Source organism: Oncorhynchus gorbuscha, linkage group LG09 (genome assembly GCF_021184085.1).
Source record: "Oncorhynchus gorbuscha isolate QuinsamMale2020 ecotype Even-year linkage group LG09, OgorEven_v1.0, whole genome shotgun sequence".
NCBI classification, from domain to species: domain Eukaryota; kingdom Metazoa; phylum Chordata; class Actinopteri; order Salmoniformes; family Salmonidae; genus Oncorhynchus; species Oncorhynchus gorbuscha.
This window is the reverse complement of record NC_060181.1, coordinates 97,241,245-97,260,521: the sequence shown is the minus strand read 5'-3', so window position 1 is coordinate 97,260,521 and position 19,277 is coordinate 97,241,245. Positions and strand designations below refer to the sequence as shown.

At 48.4% G+C, this 19,277-nt stretch overlaps 1 protein-coding gene across 1 annotated transcript in view; it reads right to left on the bottom strand.

Moving 5' to 3' along the window:
- LOC124044484 (partitioning defective 3 homolog B-like) overlaps nucleotides 1-19,277 on the bottom strand; it is a 249,262-nt gene that overhangs the window by 207,788 nt on the left and 22,197 nt on the right. Inside the window, 2 exon segments of the mRNA XM_046364112.1 lie at nucleotides 1,111-1,236; nucleotides 7,455-7,541. Coding sequence (XP_046220068.1) covers nucleotides 1,111-1,236; nucleotides 7,455-7,541 — 213 coding nt within the window.

The following is a 19,277-nucleotide window of genomic DNA, read 5'->3' as shown; positions in this document are numbered from 1 at the left end:
CAAGACTTCCTGCATTACTCAGAACTTCCTGCATTACTCAAGACTTCCTGCATTACTCAGACTTCCTGCATTACTCAAGACTTCCTGCATTACTCAAGACTTCCTGCATTACTCAAGACATCCTGCATGACTCAAGACTCCCTGCATGACTCAAGACTTCCTGCATTACTCAAGACTTCCTGTCAATGGGAGATTTGGGATACAATTGATATGAACGAGTGACTATATGAAGAAACAAGAGAAACTGCATCTGATAACAGCTATGACACAAGCCAGGCAGTCATGAGAAAGGGAGAGAGGTGTGGTCTAAGGGGGATAAAAAAACATAAACCCAGCTCGACAAGGAGACACACACACAAAGAGACACACACAAAGGGGGCCACACAAAGGGGGCCACAAAGGGGGACACAAAGGGACACACACAAAGGGACACACACAAAGGGGGACACAAAGGGACACACACAAAGGGACACACACAAAGGGGGACACAAAGGGGGCCACACAAAGGGGGACACAAAGGGGGCCACACAAAGGGGACACAAAGGGGGACACAAAGGGGGCCACACAAAGGGGGGGGGGCCACACAAAGGGGGCCACACAAAGGGACACACACAAAGGGGGACACAAAGGGGGCCACACAAAGGGACACACACAAAGGGGGACACAAAGGGGGACACACACAAAGGGGGACACAAAGGGGGACACAGAAAGGGACACACACAAAGGGGGACACAAAGGGGGACACACAAAGGGGGCTACACAAAGGGGGCCACACAAAGGGGGACACACAAAGGGGGACACACAAAGGGGGCCACACTAAGGGACACACACAAAGGGGGCCACACATAGGGGGCCACACAAAGGGACACACACAAAGGGCCACACACAAAGGGCCACACACAAAGGGACACACACAAAGGGGGACACAAAGGGGGCCACACAAAGGGACAAAGGGACACACACAAAGGGACACACACAAAGGGGGACACAAAGGGGGCCACACAAAGGGACACACACAAAGGGACACACACAAAGGGACACACAAAGGGACACACACAAAGGGGGCCACACAAAGGCCCCTGCCTGGAATCAAAGAGCGGAGTTGCTTACTGAGTGAAGGATTTGTCCATTAACTCTGTATCATTGATTTTAACAATGCACTCATCGTCCTGGAAGATCCCCTCTCGCTTAGAACGACTGTTCTCCTCCACACCACGAATGTGCAGGCCCAGAGCCCTGTAGAGAGAGACACACAGAGACAGAGAGAGAGACAGAGAGAGACACAGAGAGAGAGAGAGAGAGAGACAGAGACAGAGACAGAGACAGAGAGAGAGAGAGAGAGAGAGAGAGAGAGAGAGAGAGAGAGAGAGAGAGAGAGAGAGAGAGAGAGAGAGAGAGGAGAGAGGAGAGGAGAGGAGAGGAGAGAGGAGAGGAGAGGAGAGAGGAGAGGAGAGGAGAGGAGAGAGAGGAGAGAGAGAGAGAGAGAGAGGGGAGGGAGAGGAGAGGAGAGAGAGGAGAGAGGAGGAGAGGAGAGAGAGAGAGAGAGAGAGAGAGAGAGAGAGAGAGAGAGAGAGAGAGAGAGAGAGAGAGAGAGGAGAGAGAGAGGGAGAGGGGAGGGAGGGGTGAGAGAGAGGAGAGGAGAGGAGAGGAGAGGAGAGGTTATCGAGAGAGAGAGAGAGAGAGAGAGAGAGAGAGAGAGAGAGAGAGAGAGAGAGAGAGAGAGAGAGAGAGAGAGAGAGAGAGAGAGAGAGAGAGAGAGAGAGAGAGAGAGAGAGAGAGAGAGAGAGAGAGAGAGAGAGAGGAGAGAGAGAGAACAGGAAAAACATTTGCATTTGACAAAAAAAAATCCACACAGGTTATCGCCAAAGAAACATCCCAACAAAAGCTGCAAAATCCCTCAGAAACACAGAGAAAGTTAGAAAGTTGTGTGAAAGCAGGACAGAGTAGTAGCTCCCAGACAGATAAAGAGATTCACTCAGCGTCCTCCCTCAGTATCCTCCCTCAGCGTCCTCCCTCAGTGTCCTCCCTCTCCCTCAGCGTCCTCCCTCTGCCTCAGTGTCCTCCCTCTCCCTCAGTGTCCTCCCTCTGCCTCAGTGTCCTCCCTCAGTGTCATCCCTCTCCCTCAGTGTCCTCCCTCAGCGTCCTCCCTCAGTTTCCTCCCTCAGTGTCCTCCCTCAGTTTCCTCCCTCAGCGTCCTCCCTCTCCCTCAGCGTCCTCCCTCAGTGTCCTCCATCAGTGTCCTCCCTCAGCATCCTCCCTCAGTGTCCTCCCTCAGCGTCCTCCCTCAGTGTCCTCCCTCTCCCTCCGTGACCTCCCTCTCCCTCAGTGTCCTCCCTCTGCCTCAGTGTCCTCCCTCTCCCTCAGTGTCCTCCCTCTCCCTCAGTGTCCTCCCGCAGTGTCCTCCCTCTCAATCAGTGTCCTCCCTCTCCCTCAGTATCATCCCTCTCCCTCAGTGTCCTCCCTCTCCCTCAGTGTCCTCCCTCTCCCTCAGTGTCCTACCTCTCACTCAATGTCCTACCTCTCACTCAGTGTCCTACCTCAGTGTCCTCCCTCTCCCTCAGTGTCCTCCCTCTCCCTCAGCGTCCTCCCTCTCCCTCAGTGTCCTCCCTCAGTGTCCTCCCTCTCCCTCAGCGTCCTCCCTCAGTGTCCTCCCTCTCCCTCAGTGTCATCCCTCTCCCTCAGTGTCCTCCCTCTCCCTCAGTGTCCTCCCTCTCCCTCAGTGCCCTCCCTCTCCCTCAGTGTCATCCCTCTCCCTCAGTATCATCCCTCTCCCTCAGTGTCCTCCCTCTCCCTCAGTGTCCTCCCTCTCCCTCAGTGTCCTCCCTCAGTGTCCTCCCTCTCACTCAGTGTCCTCCCTCTCAATCAGTTTCCTCCCTCTCCCTCAGTGTCATCCCTCTCCCTCAGTGTCCTCCCTCTCCCTCAGCGTCCTCCCTCTCCCTCAGTGTCCTCCCTCAGTGTCCTCCCTCTCCCTCAGCGTCCTCCCTCAGTGTCCTCCCTCTCCCTCAGTGTCATCCCTCTCCCTCAGTGTCCTCCCTCTCCCTCAGTGTCCTCCCTCTCCCTCAGTGCCCTCCCTCTCCCTCAGTGTCATCCCTCTCCCTCAGTGTCCTCCCTCTCCCTCAGTGTCCTCCCTCTCCCTCAGTGTCCTCCCTCTCCCTCAGTGTCCTCCCTCTCACTCAGTGTCCTTCCTCTCACTCAGTGTCCTCCCTCTCAATCAGTTTCCTCCCTCTCCCTCAGTGTCATCCCTCTCCCTCAGTATCATCCCTCTCCCTCAGTGTCCTCCCTCTCCCTCAGTGTCCTCCCTCTCCCTCAGTGTCATCCCTCTCCCTCAGTATCATCCCTCTCCCTCAGTGTCCTCCCTCTCCCTCAGTGTCATCCCTCTCCCTCAGTGTCATCCCTCTCCCTCAGTGTCATCCCTCTCCCTCAGTGTCCTCCCTCTGCCTCAGTGTCCTCCCTCTCCCTCAGTGTCCTCCCGCTCCCTCAGTGTCCTCCCTCAGTGTCATCCCTCTCAATCAGTGTCCTCCCTCTCCCTCAGCGTCCTCCCTCAGTGTCCTCCCTCAGCGTCCTCCCTCAGTGTCCTCCCTCTCCCTCAGTGTCCTCCCTCTCCCTCAGCGTCCTCCCTCTCCCTCAGTGTCCTCCCTCAGTGTCCTCCCTCTCCCTCAGCATCCTCCCTCAGCGTCCTCCCTCTCCCTCAGTGTCATCCCTCTCCCTCAGTGTCCTCCCTCTCCCTCAGTGTCCTCCCTCTCCCTCAGTGCCCTCCCTCAGTGTCATCCCTCTCCCTCAGTATCATCCCTCTCCCTCAGTGTCCTCCCTCTCCCTCAGTGTCCTCCCTCTCCCTCAGTGTCCTACCTCTCACTCAATGTCCTACCTCTCACTCAGTGTCCTACCTCAGTGTCCTCCCTCTCCCTCAGTGTCCTCCCTCTCCCTCAGCGTCCTCCCTCTCCCTCAGTGTCCTCCCTCAGTGTCCTCCCTCTCCCTCAGCGTCCTCCCTCAGTGTCCTCCCTCTCCCTCAGTGTCATCCCTCTCCCTCTCAGTGTCCTCCCTCTCCCTCAGTGTCCTCCCTCTCCCTCAGTGCCCTCCCTCTCCCTCAGTGTCATCCCTCTCCCTCAGTATCATCCCTCTCCCTCAGTGTCCTCCCTCTCCCTCAGTGTCCTCCCTCTCCCTCAGTGTCCTCCCTCAGTGTCCTCCCTCTCACTCAGTGTCCTCCCTCTCAATCAGTTTCCTCCCTCTCCCTCAGTGTCATCCCTCTCCCTCAGTATCATCCCTCTCCCTCAGTGTCCTCCCTCTCCCTCAGTGTCCTCCCTCTCCCTCAGTGTCATCCCTCTCCCTCAGTATCATCCCTCTCCCTCAGTGTCCTCCCTCTCCCTCAGTGTCATCTCTCTCCCTCAGTGTCATCCCTCTGCCTCAGTGTCCTCCCTCTGCCTCAGTGTCCTCCCTCTGCCTCAGTGTCCTCCCTCTCCCTCAGTGTCCTCCCGCTCCCTCAGTGTCCTCCCTCAGTGTCATCCCTCTCAATTAGTGTCCTCCCTCTCCCTCAGCGTCCTCCCTCAGTGTCCTCCCTCAGCGTCCTCCCTCAGTGTCCTCCCTCAGTGTCCTCCCTCTCCCTCAGTGTCCTCCCTCTCCCTCAGCGTCCTCCCTCTCCCTCAGTGTCCTCCCTCAGTGTCCTCCCTCTCCCTCAGCGTCCTCCCTCAGCGTCCTCCCTCTCCCTCAGTGTCATCCCTCTCCCTCAGTGTCCTCCCTCTCCCTCAGTGTCCTCCCTCTCCCTCAGTGCCCTCCCTCTCCCTCAGTGTCATCCCTCTCCCTCAGTATCATCCCTCTCCCTCAGTGTCCTCCCTCTCCCTCAGTGTCCTCCCTCTCCCTCAGTGTCCTACCTCTCACTCAATGTCCTACCTCTCACTCAGTGTCCTACCTCTCACTCAGTGTCCTCCCTCTCAATCAGTTTCCTCCCTCTCCCTCAGTGTCATCCCTCTCCCTCAATATCATCCCTCTCCCTCAGTGTCATCCCTCTCCCTCAGTGTCCTCCCTCTCCCTCAGTATCATCCCTCTCCCTCAGTGTCCTCCCTCTCCCTCAGTGTCCTCCCTCTCCCTCAGTGTCATCCCTCTCCCTCAGTGTCCTCCCTCTCCCTCAGTGTCCTCCCTCTCACTCAGTGTCCTCCCTCTCAATCAGTTTCCTCCCTCTCCCTCAGTGTCATCCCTCTCCCTCAGTATCATCCCTCTCCCTCAGTGTCCTCCCTCTCCCTCAGTGTCCTCCCTCTCCCTCAGTGTCATCCCTCTCCCTCAGTATCATCCCTCTCCCTCAGTGTCCTCCCTCTCCCTCAGTGTCATCCCTCTCCCTCAGTGTCATCCCTCTCCCTCAGTATCATCCCTCTCCCTCAGTGTCCTCCCTCTCCCTCAGTGTCCTCCCTCTCCCTCAGTGTCATCCCTCTCCCTCAGTATCATCCCTCTCCCTCAGTATCATCCCTCTCCCTCAGTGTCCTCCTTCTCCCTCAGTGTCCTCCCTCTCCCTCAGTGTCCTCCCTCTCCCTCAGTGTCCTCCCTCTCACTCAGTGTCCTCCCTCTCACTCAGTGTCCTCCCTCTCAATCAGTTTCCTCCCTCTCCCTCATTGTCCTCCCTCTCCCTCAGTGTCCTCCCTCTCACTCATTGTTCTCTCTCGCTATCTCTGTGTGTCCTTTCTCTCCGTGTCCATTATCCACCCTCTCTCTCTGTCCTTTCTCTTTTCAGTGTCCACACTCGCGCTTTGAGTGTCCTCTCTCGCTGTCTGCTCTTTCAGTGTCCTCTCTCGTTCTGTGTCCCCTCTTTCACTCTGTCCCCCCCTCTCTCTGTGTGTCGTCTCTCTGTGTCCCATCTCTTGCTCTCAATGTCCTCTCTGTCTCGCTGACTTGCTGTGCGTGTCCTCTCGGTTTATGTAATCTCTATCTCTCTCTCTCTGTTCTCTCTCTGCCCTCACGCTCAACACACCACCACCACTACAATAACACATTTACAATCTGTGGAAACATTACCTATCGCTCTGGCGACTGGCTGGCACAGATAAATGGTATGAGCCAGGAGTGAAGTTAGAAACAGGGATAATGTAAATAGAAGCCCAGTGCATCCTGTCCACAAGATGAATCCAATCCGGCTGCCTGACCACCCTGTACGATGGGTTTGGGATAAAGCCATTTTACTGAGACTCAATGCCCTGAACACACCGGAGACATAAAATGACAACTGTAGGACAGCAGACTGACAGGACAGAATGGAGATGGCTTTGGGAAGATTCTGTTCAGAACGTTGTGTCCCTTATTAAAGTACATTTCCTCCAGACTAGATGAGTGGCAGTCAGGAATGCAGTCATATCTACACTGTCTATGTCAGGGTTAATACCATGCTGTCTCTGTCAGGGTTAATACCATGCTGTCTCTGTCTCTGTCAGGGTTAATACCATGCTGTCTCTGTCTCTGTCAGGGTTAATACCATGCTGTCTCTGTCAGGGTTAATACCATGCTGTCTCTGTCAGGGTTAATACCATGCTGTCTCTGTCTCTGTCAGGGTTAATACCATGCTGTCTCTGTCTCTGTCAGGGTTAATAGCATGCTGTCTCTGTCTCTGTCAGGGTTAATACCATGCTGTCTCTGTCAGGGTTAATACCATGCTGTCTCTGTCAGGGTTAATACCATGCTGTCTCTGTCTCTGTCAGGGTTAATACCATGCTGTCTCTGTCTCTGTCAGGGTTAATACCATGCTGTCTCTGTCAGGGTTAATACCATGCTGTCTCTGTCAGGGTTAATACCATGCTGTCTCTGTCTCTGTCAGGGTTAATAGCATGCTGTCTCTGTCTCTGTCAGGGTTAATACCATGCTGTCTCTGTCAGGGTTAATACCATGCTGTCTCTGTCAGGGTTAATACCATGCTGTCTCTGTCTCTGTCAGGGTTAATACCATGCTGTCTCTGTCTCTGTCAGGGTTAATACCATGCTGTCTCTGTCAGGGTTAATACCATGCTGTCTCTGTCTCTGTCAGGGTTAATAGCATGCTGTCTCTGTCTCTATCAGGGTTAATACCATGCTGTCTCTGTCTCTGTTAGGGTTAATACCATGCTGTCTCTGTCTCTGTCAGGGTTAATACCATGCTGTCTCTGTCAGGGTTAATACCATGCTGTCTCTGTCAGGGTTAATACCATGCTGTCTCTGTCTCTGTCAGGGTTAATACCATGCTGTCTCTGTCAGGGTTAATACCATGCTGTCTCTGTCAGGGTTAATACCATGCTGTCTCTGTCAGGGTTAATACCATGCTGTCTCTGTCAGGGTTAATACCATGCTGTCTCTGTCTCTGTTAGGGTTAATACCATGCTGTCATATGATAGGATGATGTACTATTAAAGGGATGACAGAGAGGGGGATGATGTCATATAAAGGGATGACAGAGAGGGGGATGATGTACTATTAAAGGGATGACAGAGAGAGGGATGATGTACTCACCGTCCGCTGAGAGAGGAGACATAAGGAACAACGTGGATCCCCAGAGGACCGTGTTCTCCTGAGATCTCCACTGTCTTGGTCAGGCTGCTGCACACACACACACACACACACACACACACACACACACACACACACACACACACACACACACACACACACACACACACACACACACACACACACACAGAGAGAGAGAAGAGAAAAACACACATTATTAGTCGGCAGGACAGAAAAAACACAGATATCAGACCTAACCCTAACCCTTCACACTGTAATCAGACCTAACCCTAACCCTTCACACTGTAATCAGACCTAACCCTTCACACTGTAATCAGACCTAACCCTTCACACTGTAATCAGACCTAACCCTTCACACTATAATCAGACCTAACCCTAACCCTTCACACTGTAATCAGACCTAACCCTTCACACTGTAATCAGACCTAACCCTAACCCTTCACACTGTAATCAGACCTAACCCTTCACACTGTAATCAGACCTAACCCTTCACACTATAATCAGACCTAACCCTAACCCTTCACACTGTAATCAGACCTAACCCTTCACACTGTAATCAGACCTAACCCTTCACACTGTAATCAGACCTAACCCTTCACACTGTAATCAGACCTAACCCTTCACTGTAATCAGACCTAACCCTTCACACTGTAATCAGACCTAACCCTAACCCTTCACACTGTAATCAGACCTAACCCTTCACACTGTAATCAGACCTAACCCTTCACACTGTAATCAGACCTAACCCTTCACACTGTAATCAGACCTAACCCTTCACACTGTAATCAGACCTAACCCTTCACACTGTAATCAGACCTAACCCTTCACACTGTAATCAGACCTAACCCTTCACACTGTAATCAGACCTAACCCTTCACACTGTAATCAGACCTAACCCTTCACACTGTAATCAGACCTAACCCTTCACACTGTAATCAGACCTAACCCTTCACACTGTAATCCCTAACCCTTCACACTGTAATCAGACCTAACCCTTCACACTGTAATCAGACCTAACCCTTCACACTGTAATCAGACCTAACCCCTTCACACTGTAATCAGACCTAACCCTTCACACTGTAATCAGACCTAACCCTTCACACTGTAATCAGACCTAACCCTTCACACTGTAATCAGACCTAACCCTTCACACTGTAATCAGACCTAACCCTTCACACTGTAATCAGACCTAACCCTTCTTCACTGTAATCAGACCTAACCCTTCACACTGTAATCAGACCTAACCCTTCACACTGTAATCAGACCTAACCCTTCAAATCAGACCTAACCCTTCACACTGTAATCAGACCTAACCCTTCACACTGTAATCAGACCTAACCCTTCACACTGTAATCAGACCTAACCCTTCACACTGTAATCAGACCTAACCCTTCACACTGTAATCAGACCTAACCCTAACCCTTCACACTGTAATCAGACCTAACCCCCTTCACACTGTAATCAGACCTAACCCTTCACACTGTAATCAGACCTAACCCTTCAACCCTTCACACTGTAATCAGACCTAACCCTTCACACTGTAATCAGACCTAACCCTTCACACTGTAATCAGACCTAACCTAACCCTTCACACTGTAATCAGACCTAACCCTTCACACTGTAATCAGACCTAACCCTAACCCTTCACACTGTAATCAGACCTAACCCTTCACACTGTAATCAGACCTAACCCTTCACACTGTAATCAGACCTAACCCTAACCCTTCACACTGTAATCAGACCTAACCCTTCACACTGTAATCAGACCTGTAATCAGACCTAACCCTTCACACTGTAATCAGACTAACCCTTCACACTGTAATCAGACCTAACCCTTCACACTGTAATCAGACCTAACCCTTCACACTAACCCTTCACACTGTAATCAGACCTAACCCTTCACACTGTAATCAGACCTAACCCTTCACACTGTAATCAGACCTAACCCTTCACACTGTAATCAGACCTAACCAGACCTAACCCTTCACACTGTAATCAGACCCCTAACCCTTCACACTGTAATCAGACCTAACCCTTCACACTGTAATCAGACCTAACTGTAATCAGACCTAACCCTTCACACTGTAATCAGACCTAACCCTAACCCTTCACACTGTAATCAGACCTAACCCTTCACACTGTAATCAGACCTAACCCTTCACACTGTAATCAGACCTAACCCCCTTCACACTGTAATCAGACCTAACCCTTCACACTGTAATCAGACCTAACCCTAACCCTTCACACTGTAATCAGACCTAACCCTTCACACTGTAATCAGACCTAACCCTTCACACTGTAATCAGACCTAACCCTTCACACTGTAATCAGACCTAACCCTTCACACTGTAATCAGACCTAACCCTTCACACTGTAATCAGACCTAACCCTAACCAGACTTCACACTGTAATCAGACCTAACCCTTCACACTGTAATCAGACCTAACCCTTCACACTGTAATCAGACCTAACCCTTCACACTGTAATCAGACCTAACCCTTCACACTGTAATCAGACCTAACCCTTCACACTGTAATCAGACCTAACCCTTCACACTGTAATCAGACCTAACCCTTCACACTGTAATCAGACCTAACCCTTCACACTGTAATCAGACCTAACCCTTCACACTGTAATCAGACCTAACCCTAACCCTTCACACTGTAATCAGACCTAACCCTAACCCTTCACACTGTAATCAGACCTAACCCTTCACACTGTAATCAGACCTAACCCTTCACACTGTAATCAGACCTAACCCTAACCCTTCACACTGTAATCAGACCTAACCCTTCACACTGTAATCAGACCTAACCCTTCACACTAATCAGACCTAACCCTTCACACTGTAATCAGACCTAACCCTTCACACTGTAATCAGACCTAACCCTAACCCTTCACACTGTAATCAGACCTAACCCTTCACACTGTAATCAGACCTAACCCTAACCCTTCACACTGTAATCAGACCTAACCCTTCACACTGTAATCAGACCTAACCCTTCACACTGTAATCAGACCTAACCCTTCACACTGTAATCAGACCTAACCCTTCACACTGTAATCAGACCTAACCCTAACCCTTCACACTGTAATCAGACCTAACCCTAACCCTTCACACTGTAATCAGACCTAACCCTTCACACTGTAATCAGACCTAACCCTTCACACTGTAATCAGACCTAACCCTTCACACTGTAATCAGACCTAACCCTTCACACTGTAATCAGACCTAACCCTAACCCTTCACACTGTAATCAGACCTAACCCTCACACTGTAATCAGACCTAACCCTTCACACTGTAATCAGACCTAACCCTTCACACTGTAATCAGACCTAACCCTTCACACTGTAATCAGACCTAACCCTTCACACTGTAATCAGACCTAACCCTTCACACTGTAATCAGACCCCTAACCCTTCACACTGTAATCAGACCCTAACCCTTCACACTGTAATCAGACCTAACCCTTCACACTGTAATCAGACCTAACCCTAACCCTTCACACTGTAATCAGACCTAACCCTTCACACTGTAATCAGACCTAACCCTTCACACTGTAATCAGACCTAACCCTTCACACTGTAATCAGACTTCACACTGTAATCAGACCTAACCCTTCACACTGTAATCAGACCTAACCCTAAATCAGACCCCCTTCACACTGTAATCAGACCTAACCCTTCACACTGTAATCAGACCTAACCTAACCCTTCACACTGTAATCAGACCTAACCCTCACACTGTAATCAGACCTAACCCTTCACACTGTAATCAGACCTAACCCTTCACACTGTAATCAGACCTAACCCTTCACACTGTAATCAGACCTAACCCTTCACACTGTAATCAGACCTAACCCTTCACACTGTAATCAGACCTAACCCTTCACACTGTAATCAGACCTAACCCTAACCCTTCACACTGTAATCAGACCTAACCCTTCACACTGTAATCAGACCTAACCCTAACCCTTCACACTGTAATCAGACCTAACCCTTCACACTGTAATCAGACCTAACCCTTCACACTGTAATCAGACCTAACCCTAACCCTTCACACTGTAATCAGACCTAACCCTTCACACTGTAATCAGACCTAACCCTAACCCTTCACACTGTAATCAGACCTAACCCTAACCCTTCACACTGTAATCAGACCTAACCCTTCACACTGTAATCAGACCTAACCCTTCACACTGTAATCAGACCTAACCCTAACCCTTCACACTGTAATCAGACCTAACCCTTCACACTGTAATCAGACCTAACCCTTCACACTGTAATCAGACCTAACCCTAACCCTTCACACTGTAATCAGACCTAACCCTTCACACTGTAATCAGACCTAACCCTTCACACTGTAATCAGACCTAACCCTTCACACTGTAATCAGACCTAACCCTAACCCTTCACACTGTAATCAGACCTAACCCTTCACACTGTAATCAGACCTAACCCTTCACACTGTAATCAGACCTAACCCTTCACACTGTAATCAGACCTAACCCTTCACACTGTAATCAGACCTAACCCTTCACACTGTAATCAGACCTAACCCTAACTGTAATCAGACCTAACCCTTCACACTGTAATCAGACCTAACCCTTCACACTGTAATCAGACCTAACCCTTCACACTGTAATCAGACCTAACCCTTCACACTGTAATCAGACCTAACCCCTTCACACTGTAATCAGACCTAACCCTCACACTGTAATCAGACCTAACCCTTCACACTGTAATCAGACCTAACCCTTCACACTGTAATCAGACCTAACCCTAACCCTTCACACTGTAATCAGACCTAACCCTTCACACTGTAATCAGACCTAACCCTTCACACTGTAATCAGACCTAACCCTAACCCTTCACACTGTAATCAGACCTAACCCTTCACACTGTAATCAGACCTAACCCTAACCCTTCACACTGTAATCAGACCTAACCCTAACCCTTCACACTGTAATCAGACCTAACCCTTCACACTGTAATCAGACCTAACCCTAACCCTTCACACTGTAATCAGACCTAACCCTTCACACTGTAATCAGACCTTCCCTTCACACTGTAATCAGACCTAACCCTTCACACTGTAATCAGACCTAACCCTAACCCCCTTCACACTGTAATCAGACCTAACCCTTCACACTGTAATCAGACCTAACCCTTCACACTGTAATCAGACCTAACCCTAACCCTCACACTGTAATCAGACCTAACCCTTCACACTGTAATCAGACCTAACCCTTCACACTGTAATCAGACCTAACCCTTCACACTGTAATCAGACCTAACCCTTCAACCAGACTTCACACTGTAATCAGACCTAACCCTTCACACTGTAATCAGACCTAACCCTTCACACTGTAATCAGACCTAACCCTTCACACTGTAATCAGACCTAACCCTTCACACTGTAATCAACCCTAACCCTTCACACTGTAATCAGACCTAACCCTTCACACTGTAATCAGACCTAACCCTAACCCTTCACACTGTAATCAGACCTAACCCTTCACACTGTAATCAGACCTAACCCTTCACACTGTAATCAGACCTAACCCTTCACACTGTAATCAGACCTAACCCTTCACACTGTAATCAGACCTAACCCTTCACACTGTAATCAGACCTAACCCTTCAACCAGACTTTCACACTGTAATCAGACCTAACTGTAATCAGACCTAACCCTTCACACTGTAATCAGACCTAACCCTTCACACTGTAATCAGACCTAACCCTTCACACTGTAATCAGACCTAACCCTTCACACTGTAATCAGACCTAACCCTTCACACTGTAATCAGACCTAACCCTTCACACTGTAATCAGACCTAACCCTTCACACTGTAATCAGACCTAACCCTTCACACTGTAATCAGACCTAACCCTAACCCTTCACTCAGACCTAACCCTTCACACTGTAATCAGACCTAACCCTAACCCTTCACACTGTAATCAGACCTAACCCTTCACACTGTAATCAGACCTAACCCTTCACACTGTAATCAGACCTAACCCTTCACACTGTAATCAGACCTTCACACTGTAATCAGACCTAACCCTTCACACTGTAATCAGACCTAACCCTTCACACTGTAATCAGACCTAACCCTTCAACTGTAATCAGACCTAACCCTTCACACTGTAATCAGACCTAACCCTAACCCTTCACACTGTAATCAGACCTAACCCTTCACACTGTAATCAGACCTAACCCTTCACACTGTAATCAGACCTAACCCTTCACACTGTAATCAGACCCCTAACCCTTCACACTGTAATCAGACCTAACCCTAACCCTTCACACTGTAATCAGACCTAACCCTTCACACTGTAATCAGACCTAACCCCCTTCACACTGTAATCAGACCTAACCCTTCACACTGTAATCAGACCTAACCCTAACCCTTCACACTGTAATCAGACCTAACCCTTCACACTGTAATCAGACCTAACCCTTCACACTGTAATCAGACCAACCCTAACCCTTCACACTGTAATCAGACCTAACCCTTCACACTGTAATCAGACCTTCTTCACACTGTAATCAGACCTAACCCTTCACACTGTAATCAGACCTAACCCTAACCCACACTTCACACTGTAATCAGACCTAACCCTTCACACTGTAATCAGACCTAACCCTTCACACTGTAATCAGACCTAACCCTTCACACTGTAATCAGACCTAACCCTTCACACTGTAATCAGACCTAACCCTTCACACTGTAATCAGACCTAACCCTTCACACTGTAATCAGACCTAACCCTTCACACTGTAATCAGACCTAACCCTTCACTGTACAGACCTAACCCTTCACACTGTAATCAGACCTAACCCTTCACACTGTAATCAGACCTAACCCCCTTCACACTGTAATCAGACCTAACCCTTCACACTGTAATCAGACCTAACCCTTCACACTGTAATCAGACCTAACCCTTCACACTGTAATCAGACCTAACCCTTCACACTGTAATCAGACCTAACCCTTCACACTGTAATCAGACCTAACCCTTCACTGTAATCAGACCTAACCCTTCACACTGTAATCAGACCTCAACCCTTCACACTGTAATCAGACCTAACCCTTCACACTGTAATCCCTAACCCTTCACACTGTAATCAGACCTAACCCTTCACACTGTAATCAGACCTAACCCTTCACACTGTAATCAGACCTAACCCTTCACACTGTAATCAGACCTAACCCTTCACACTGTAATCAGACCTAACCCTTCACACTGTAATCAGACCTAACCCTTCACACTGTAATCAGACCTAACCTTCACACTGTAATCAGACCTAACCCCCTTCACACTGTAATCAGACCTAACCCTTCACACTGTAATCAGACCTGTAACAGACCTAACCCTTCACACTGTAATCAGACCTAACCCTTCACACTGTAATCAGACCTAACCCTTCACACTGACCTAACCCTTCAGAATCAGACCTAACCCTTCACACTGTAATCAGACCTAACCCTTCACACTGTAATCAGACCTAACCCTTCACACTGTAATCAGACCTAACCCTTCACACTGTAATCAGACCTAACCCTTCACACTGTAATCAGACCTAACCCTTTCACACTGTAATCAGACCTAACCCTTCACACTGTAATCAGACCTAACCCTTCACACTGTAATCAGACCTAACCCTTCACACTGTAATCAGACCTAACCCTTCACACTGTAATCAGACCTAACCCTTCACACTGTAATCAGACCTAACCCTTCACAAATCAGACCTAACCCTTCACACTGTAATCAGACCTAACCCTTCACACTGTAATCAGACCTAACCCTAACCCTTCACACTGTAATCAGACCTAACCCTAACCCTTCACACTGTAATCAGACCTAACCCTTCACACTGTAATCAGACCTAACCCTTCACACTGTAATCAGACCTAACCCTAACCCTTCACACTGTAATCAGACCTAACCCTTCACACTGTAATCAGACCTAACCCTTCACACTGTAATCAGACCTAACCCTTCACACTGTAATCAGACCTAACCCTAACCCTTCACACTGTAATCAGACCTAACCCTTCACACTGTAATCAGACCCCTAACCCTTCACACTGTAATCAGACCTAACCCTTCACACTGTAATCAGACCTAACCCTTCACACTGTAATCAGACCCCTAACCCTTCACACTGTAATCAGACCTAACCCTTCACCCTTCACACTGTAATCAGACCTAACCCTTCACACTGTAATCAGACCTAACCCTTCACACTGTAATCAGACCTAACCCTAACCCTTCACACTGTAATCAGACCTAACCCTTCACACTGTAATCAGACCTAACCCTTCACACTGTAATCAGACCTAACCCTTCACACTGTAATCACACTGTAATCAGACCTAACCCTAACCCTTCACACTGTAATCAGACTAACCCTAACCCTTCACACTGTAATCAGACCTAACCCTTCACACTGTAATCAGACCTAACCCTTCACACTGTAATCAGACCTAACCTAACCCTTCACACTGTAATCAGACCTAACCCCCTTCACACTGTAATCAGACCTAACCCTTCACACTGTAATCAGACCTAACCCTAACAGACCTAACTTCACACTGTAATCAGACCTAACCCTTCACACTGTAATCAGACCTAACCCCCTTCACACTGTAATCAGACCTAACCCTTCACACTGTAATCAGACCTAACCCTAACCCTTGTAATCAGACCTAACCCTTCACACTGTAATCAACCTAACCCTTCACACTGTAATCAGACCTAACCCTTCACACTGTAATCAGACCTAACCCTAACCCTTCACACTGTAATCAGACCTAACCCTAACCCTTCACACTGTAATCAGACCTAACCCTAACCCTTCACACTGTAATCAGACCTAACCCTTCACACTGTAATCAGACCTAACCCTTCAACCAGACCTAACCCTTCACACTGTAATCAGACCTAACCCTTCACACTGTAATCAGACCTAACCCTAACCCTTCACACTGTAATCAGACCTAACCCTTCACACTGTAATCAGACCTAACCCTTCACACTGTAATCAGACCTAACCCTAACCCTTCACACTGTAATCAGACCTAACCCTTCACACTGTAATCAGACCTAACCCTAACCCTTCACACTGTAATCAGACCTAACCCTTCACACTGTAATCAGACCTAACCCTTCACACTGTAATCAGACCTAACCCTTCACACTGTAATCAGACCTAACCCTTCACACTGTAATCAGACCTAACCCTTCAACCCCTAACCCTTCACACTGTAATCAGACCTAACCCTTCACACTGTAATCAATCACCTAACCCTTCACACTGTAATCAGACCTAACCCTTCACACTGTAATCAGACCTAACCCTTCCCTTCACACTGTAATCAGACCTAACCCTTCACACTGTAATCAGACCTAACCCTTCACACTGTAATCAGACCTAACCCTTTCACACTGTAATCAGACCTAACCCTTCACACTGTAATCAGACCTAACCCTTCACACTGTAATCAGACCTAACCCTTCACACTGTAATCAGACCTAACCCTTCACACTGTAATCAGACCTAACCCTTCACACTGTAATCAGACCTAACCCTTCACACTGTAATCAGACCTAACCCTTCACACTGTAATCAACCTAACCCTTCACACTGTAATCAGACCTAACCCTTCACACTGTAATCAGACCTAACCCTAACCCTTCACACTGTAATCAGACCTAACCCTTCACACTGTAATCAGACCTAACCCTAACCCTTCACACTGTAATCAGACCTAACCCTTCACACTGTAATCAGACCTAACCCTAACCCTTCACACTGTAATCAGACCTAACCCTAACCCTTCACACTGTAATCAGACCTAACCCTTCACACTGTAATCAGACCTAACCCTTCACACTGTAATCAGACCTAACCCTTCACACTGTAATCAGACCTAACCCTTCACACTGTAATCAGACCTAACCCTAACCCTTCACACTGTAATCAGACCTAACCCTTCACACTGTAATCAGACCTAACCCTAACCCTTCACACTGTAATCAGACCTAACCCTTCACACTGTAATCAGACCTAACCCTAACCCTTCACACTGTAATCAGACCTAACCCTAACCCTTCACACTGTAATCAGACCTAACCCTTCACACTGTAATCAGACCTAACCCTTCACACTGTAATCAGACCTAACCCTAACCCTTCACACTGTAATCAGACCTAACCCCCTTCACACTGTAATCAGACCCTAACCCTTCACACTGTAATCAGACCTAACCCTTCACACTGTAATCAGACCTAACCCTTCACACTGTAATCAGACCTAACCCTTCACACTGTAATCAGACCTAACCCTAACCCTTCACACTGTAATCAGACCTAACCCTTCACACTGTAATCAGACCTAACCCTAACCCTTCACACTGTAATCAGACCTAACCCTTCACACTGTAATCAGACCTAACCCTTCAGACCAACCCTAACCCTTCACACTGTAATCAGACCTAACCCTTCACACTGTAATCAGACCTAACCCAACCCTTCACACTGTAATCAGACCTAACCCTAACCCTTCACACTGTAATCAGACCTAACCCTTCACAATGTAATCAGACCTAACCCTAACCCTTCACTGTAATCAGACCTAACCCTAATCAGACTGTAATCAACCCTTCACACTGTAATCAGACCTAACCCTAACCCACTGTAATCAGACAACTTCACACTGTAATCAGACCTAACCCTTCACACTGTAATCAGACCTAACCCTTCACACTGTAATCAGACCTAACCCTTCACACTGTAATCAGACCTAACCCTTCACACTGTAATCAGACCTAACCCTAACCCTTCACACTGTAATCAGACCTAACCCTTCACACTGTAATCAGACCTAACCCTTCACACTGTAATCAGACCTAACCCTTCACACTGTAATCAGACCTAACCCTTCACACTGTAATCAGACCTAACCCTAACCCTTCACACTGTAATCAGACCTAACCCTTCACACTGTAATCAGACCTAACCCTTCACACTGTAATCAGACCTAACCCTTCACACTGTAATCAGACCTAACCCTTCACACTGTAATCAGACCTAACCCTAACCCTTCACACTGTAATCAGACCTAACCCTTCACACTGTAATCAGACCTAACCCTTCACACTGTAATCAGACCTAACCCTTCACACTGTAATCAGACCTAACCCTTCACACTGTAATCAGACCTAACCCTTCACACTGTAATCAGACCTAACCCTTCACACTGTAATCAGACCTAACCCTTCACACTGTAATCAGACCTCACCCTTCACACTGTAATCAGACCTAACCCTTCACACTGTAATCAGACCTAACCCTAACCCTTCACACTGTAATCAGACCTAACCCTTCACACTGTAATCAGACCTAACCCTAACCCTTCACACTGTAATCAGACCTAACCCTTCACACTGTAATCAGACCTAACCCTTCACACTGTAATCAGACCTAACCCTAACCCTTCACACTGTAATCAGACCTAACCCTTCACACTGTAATCAGACCTAACCCTAACCCTTCACACTGTAATCAGACCTAACCCCTTCACACTGTAATCAGACCTAACCCTTCACACTGTAATCAGACCTAACCCTTCACACTGTAATCAGACCTAACCCTTCACACTGTAATCAGACCTAACCCTTCACACTGTAATCAGACCTAACCCCCTTCACACTGTAATCAGACCTAACCCTTCACACTGTAATCAGACCTAACCCTTCACACTGTAATCAGACCTAACCCTAACCCTTCA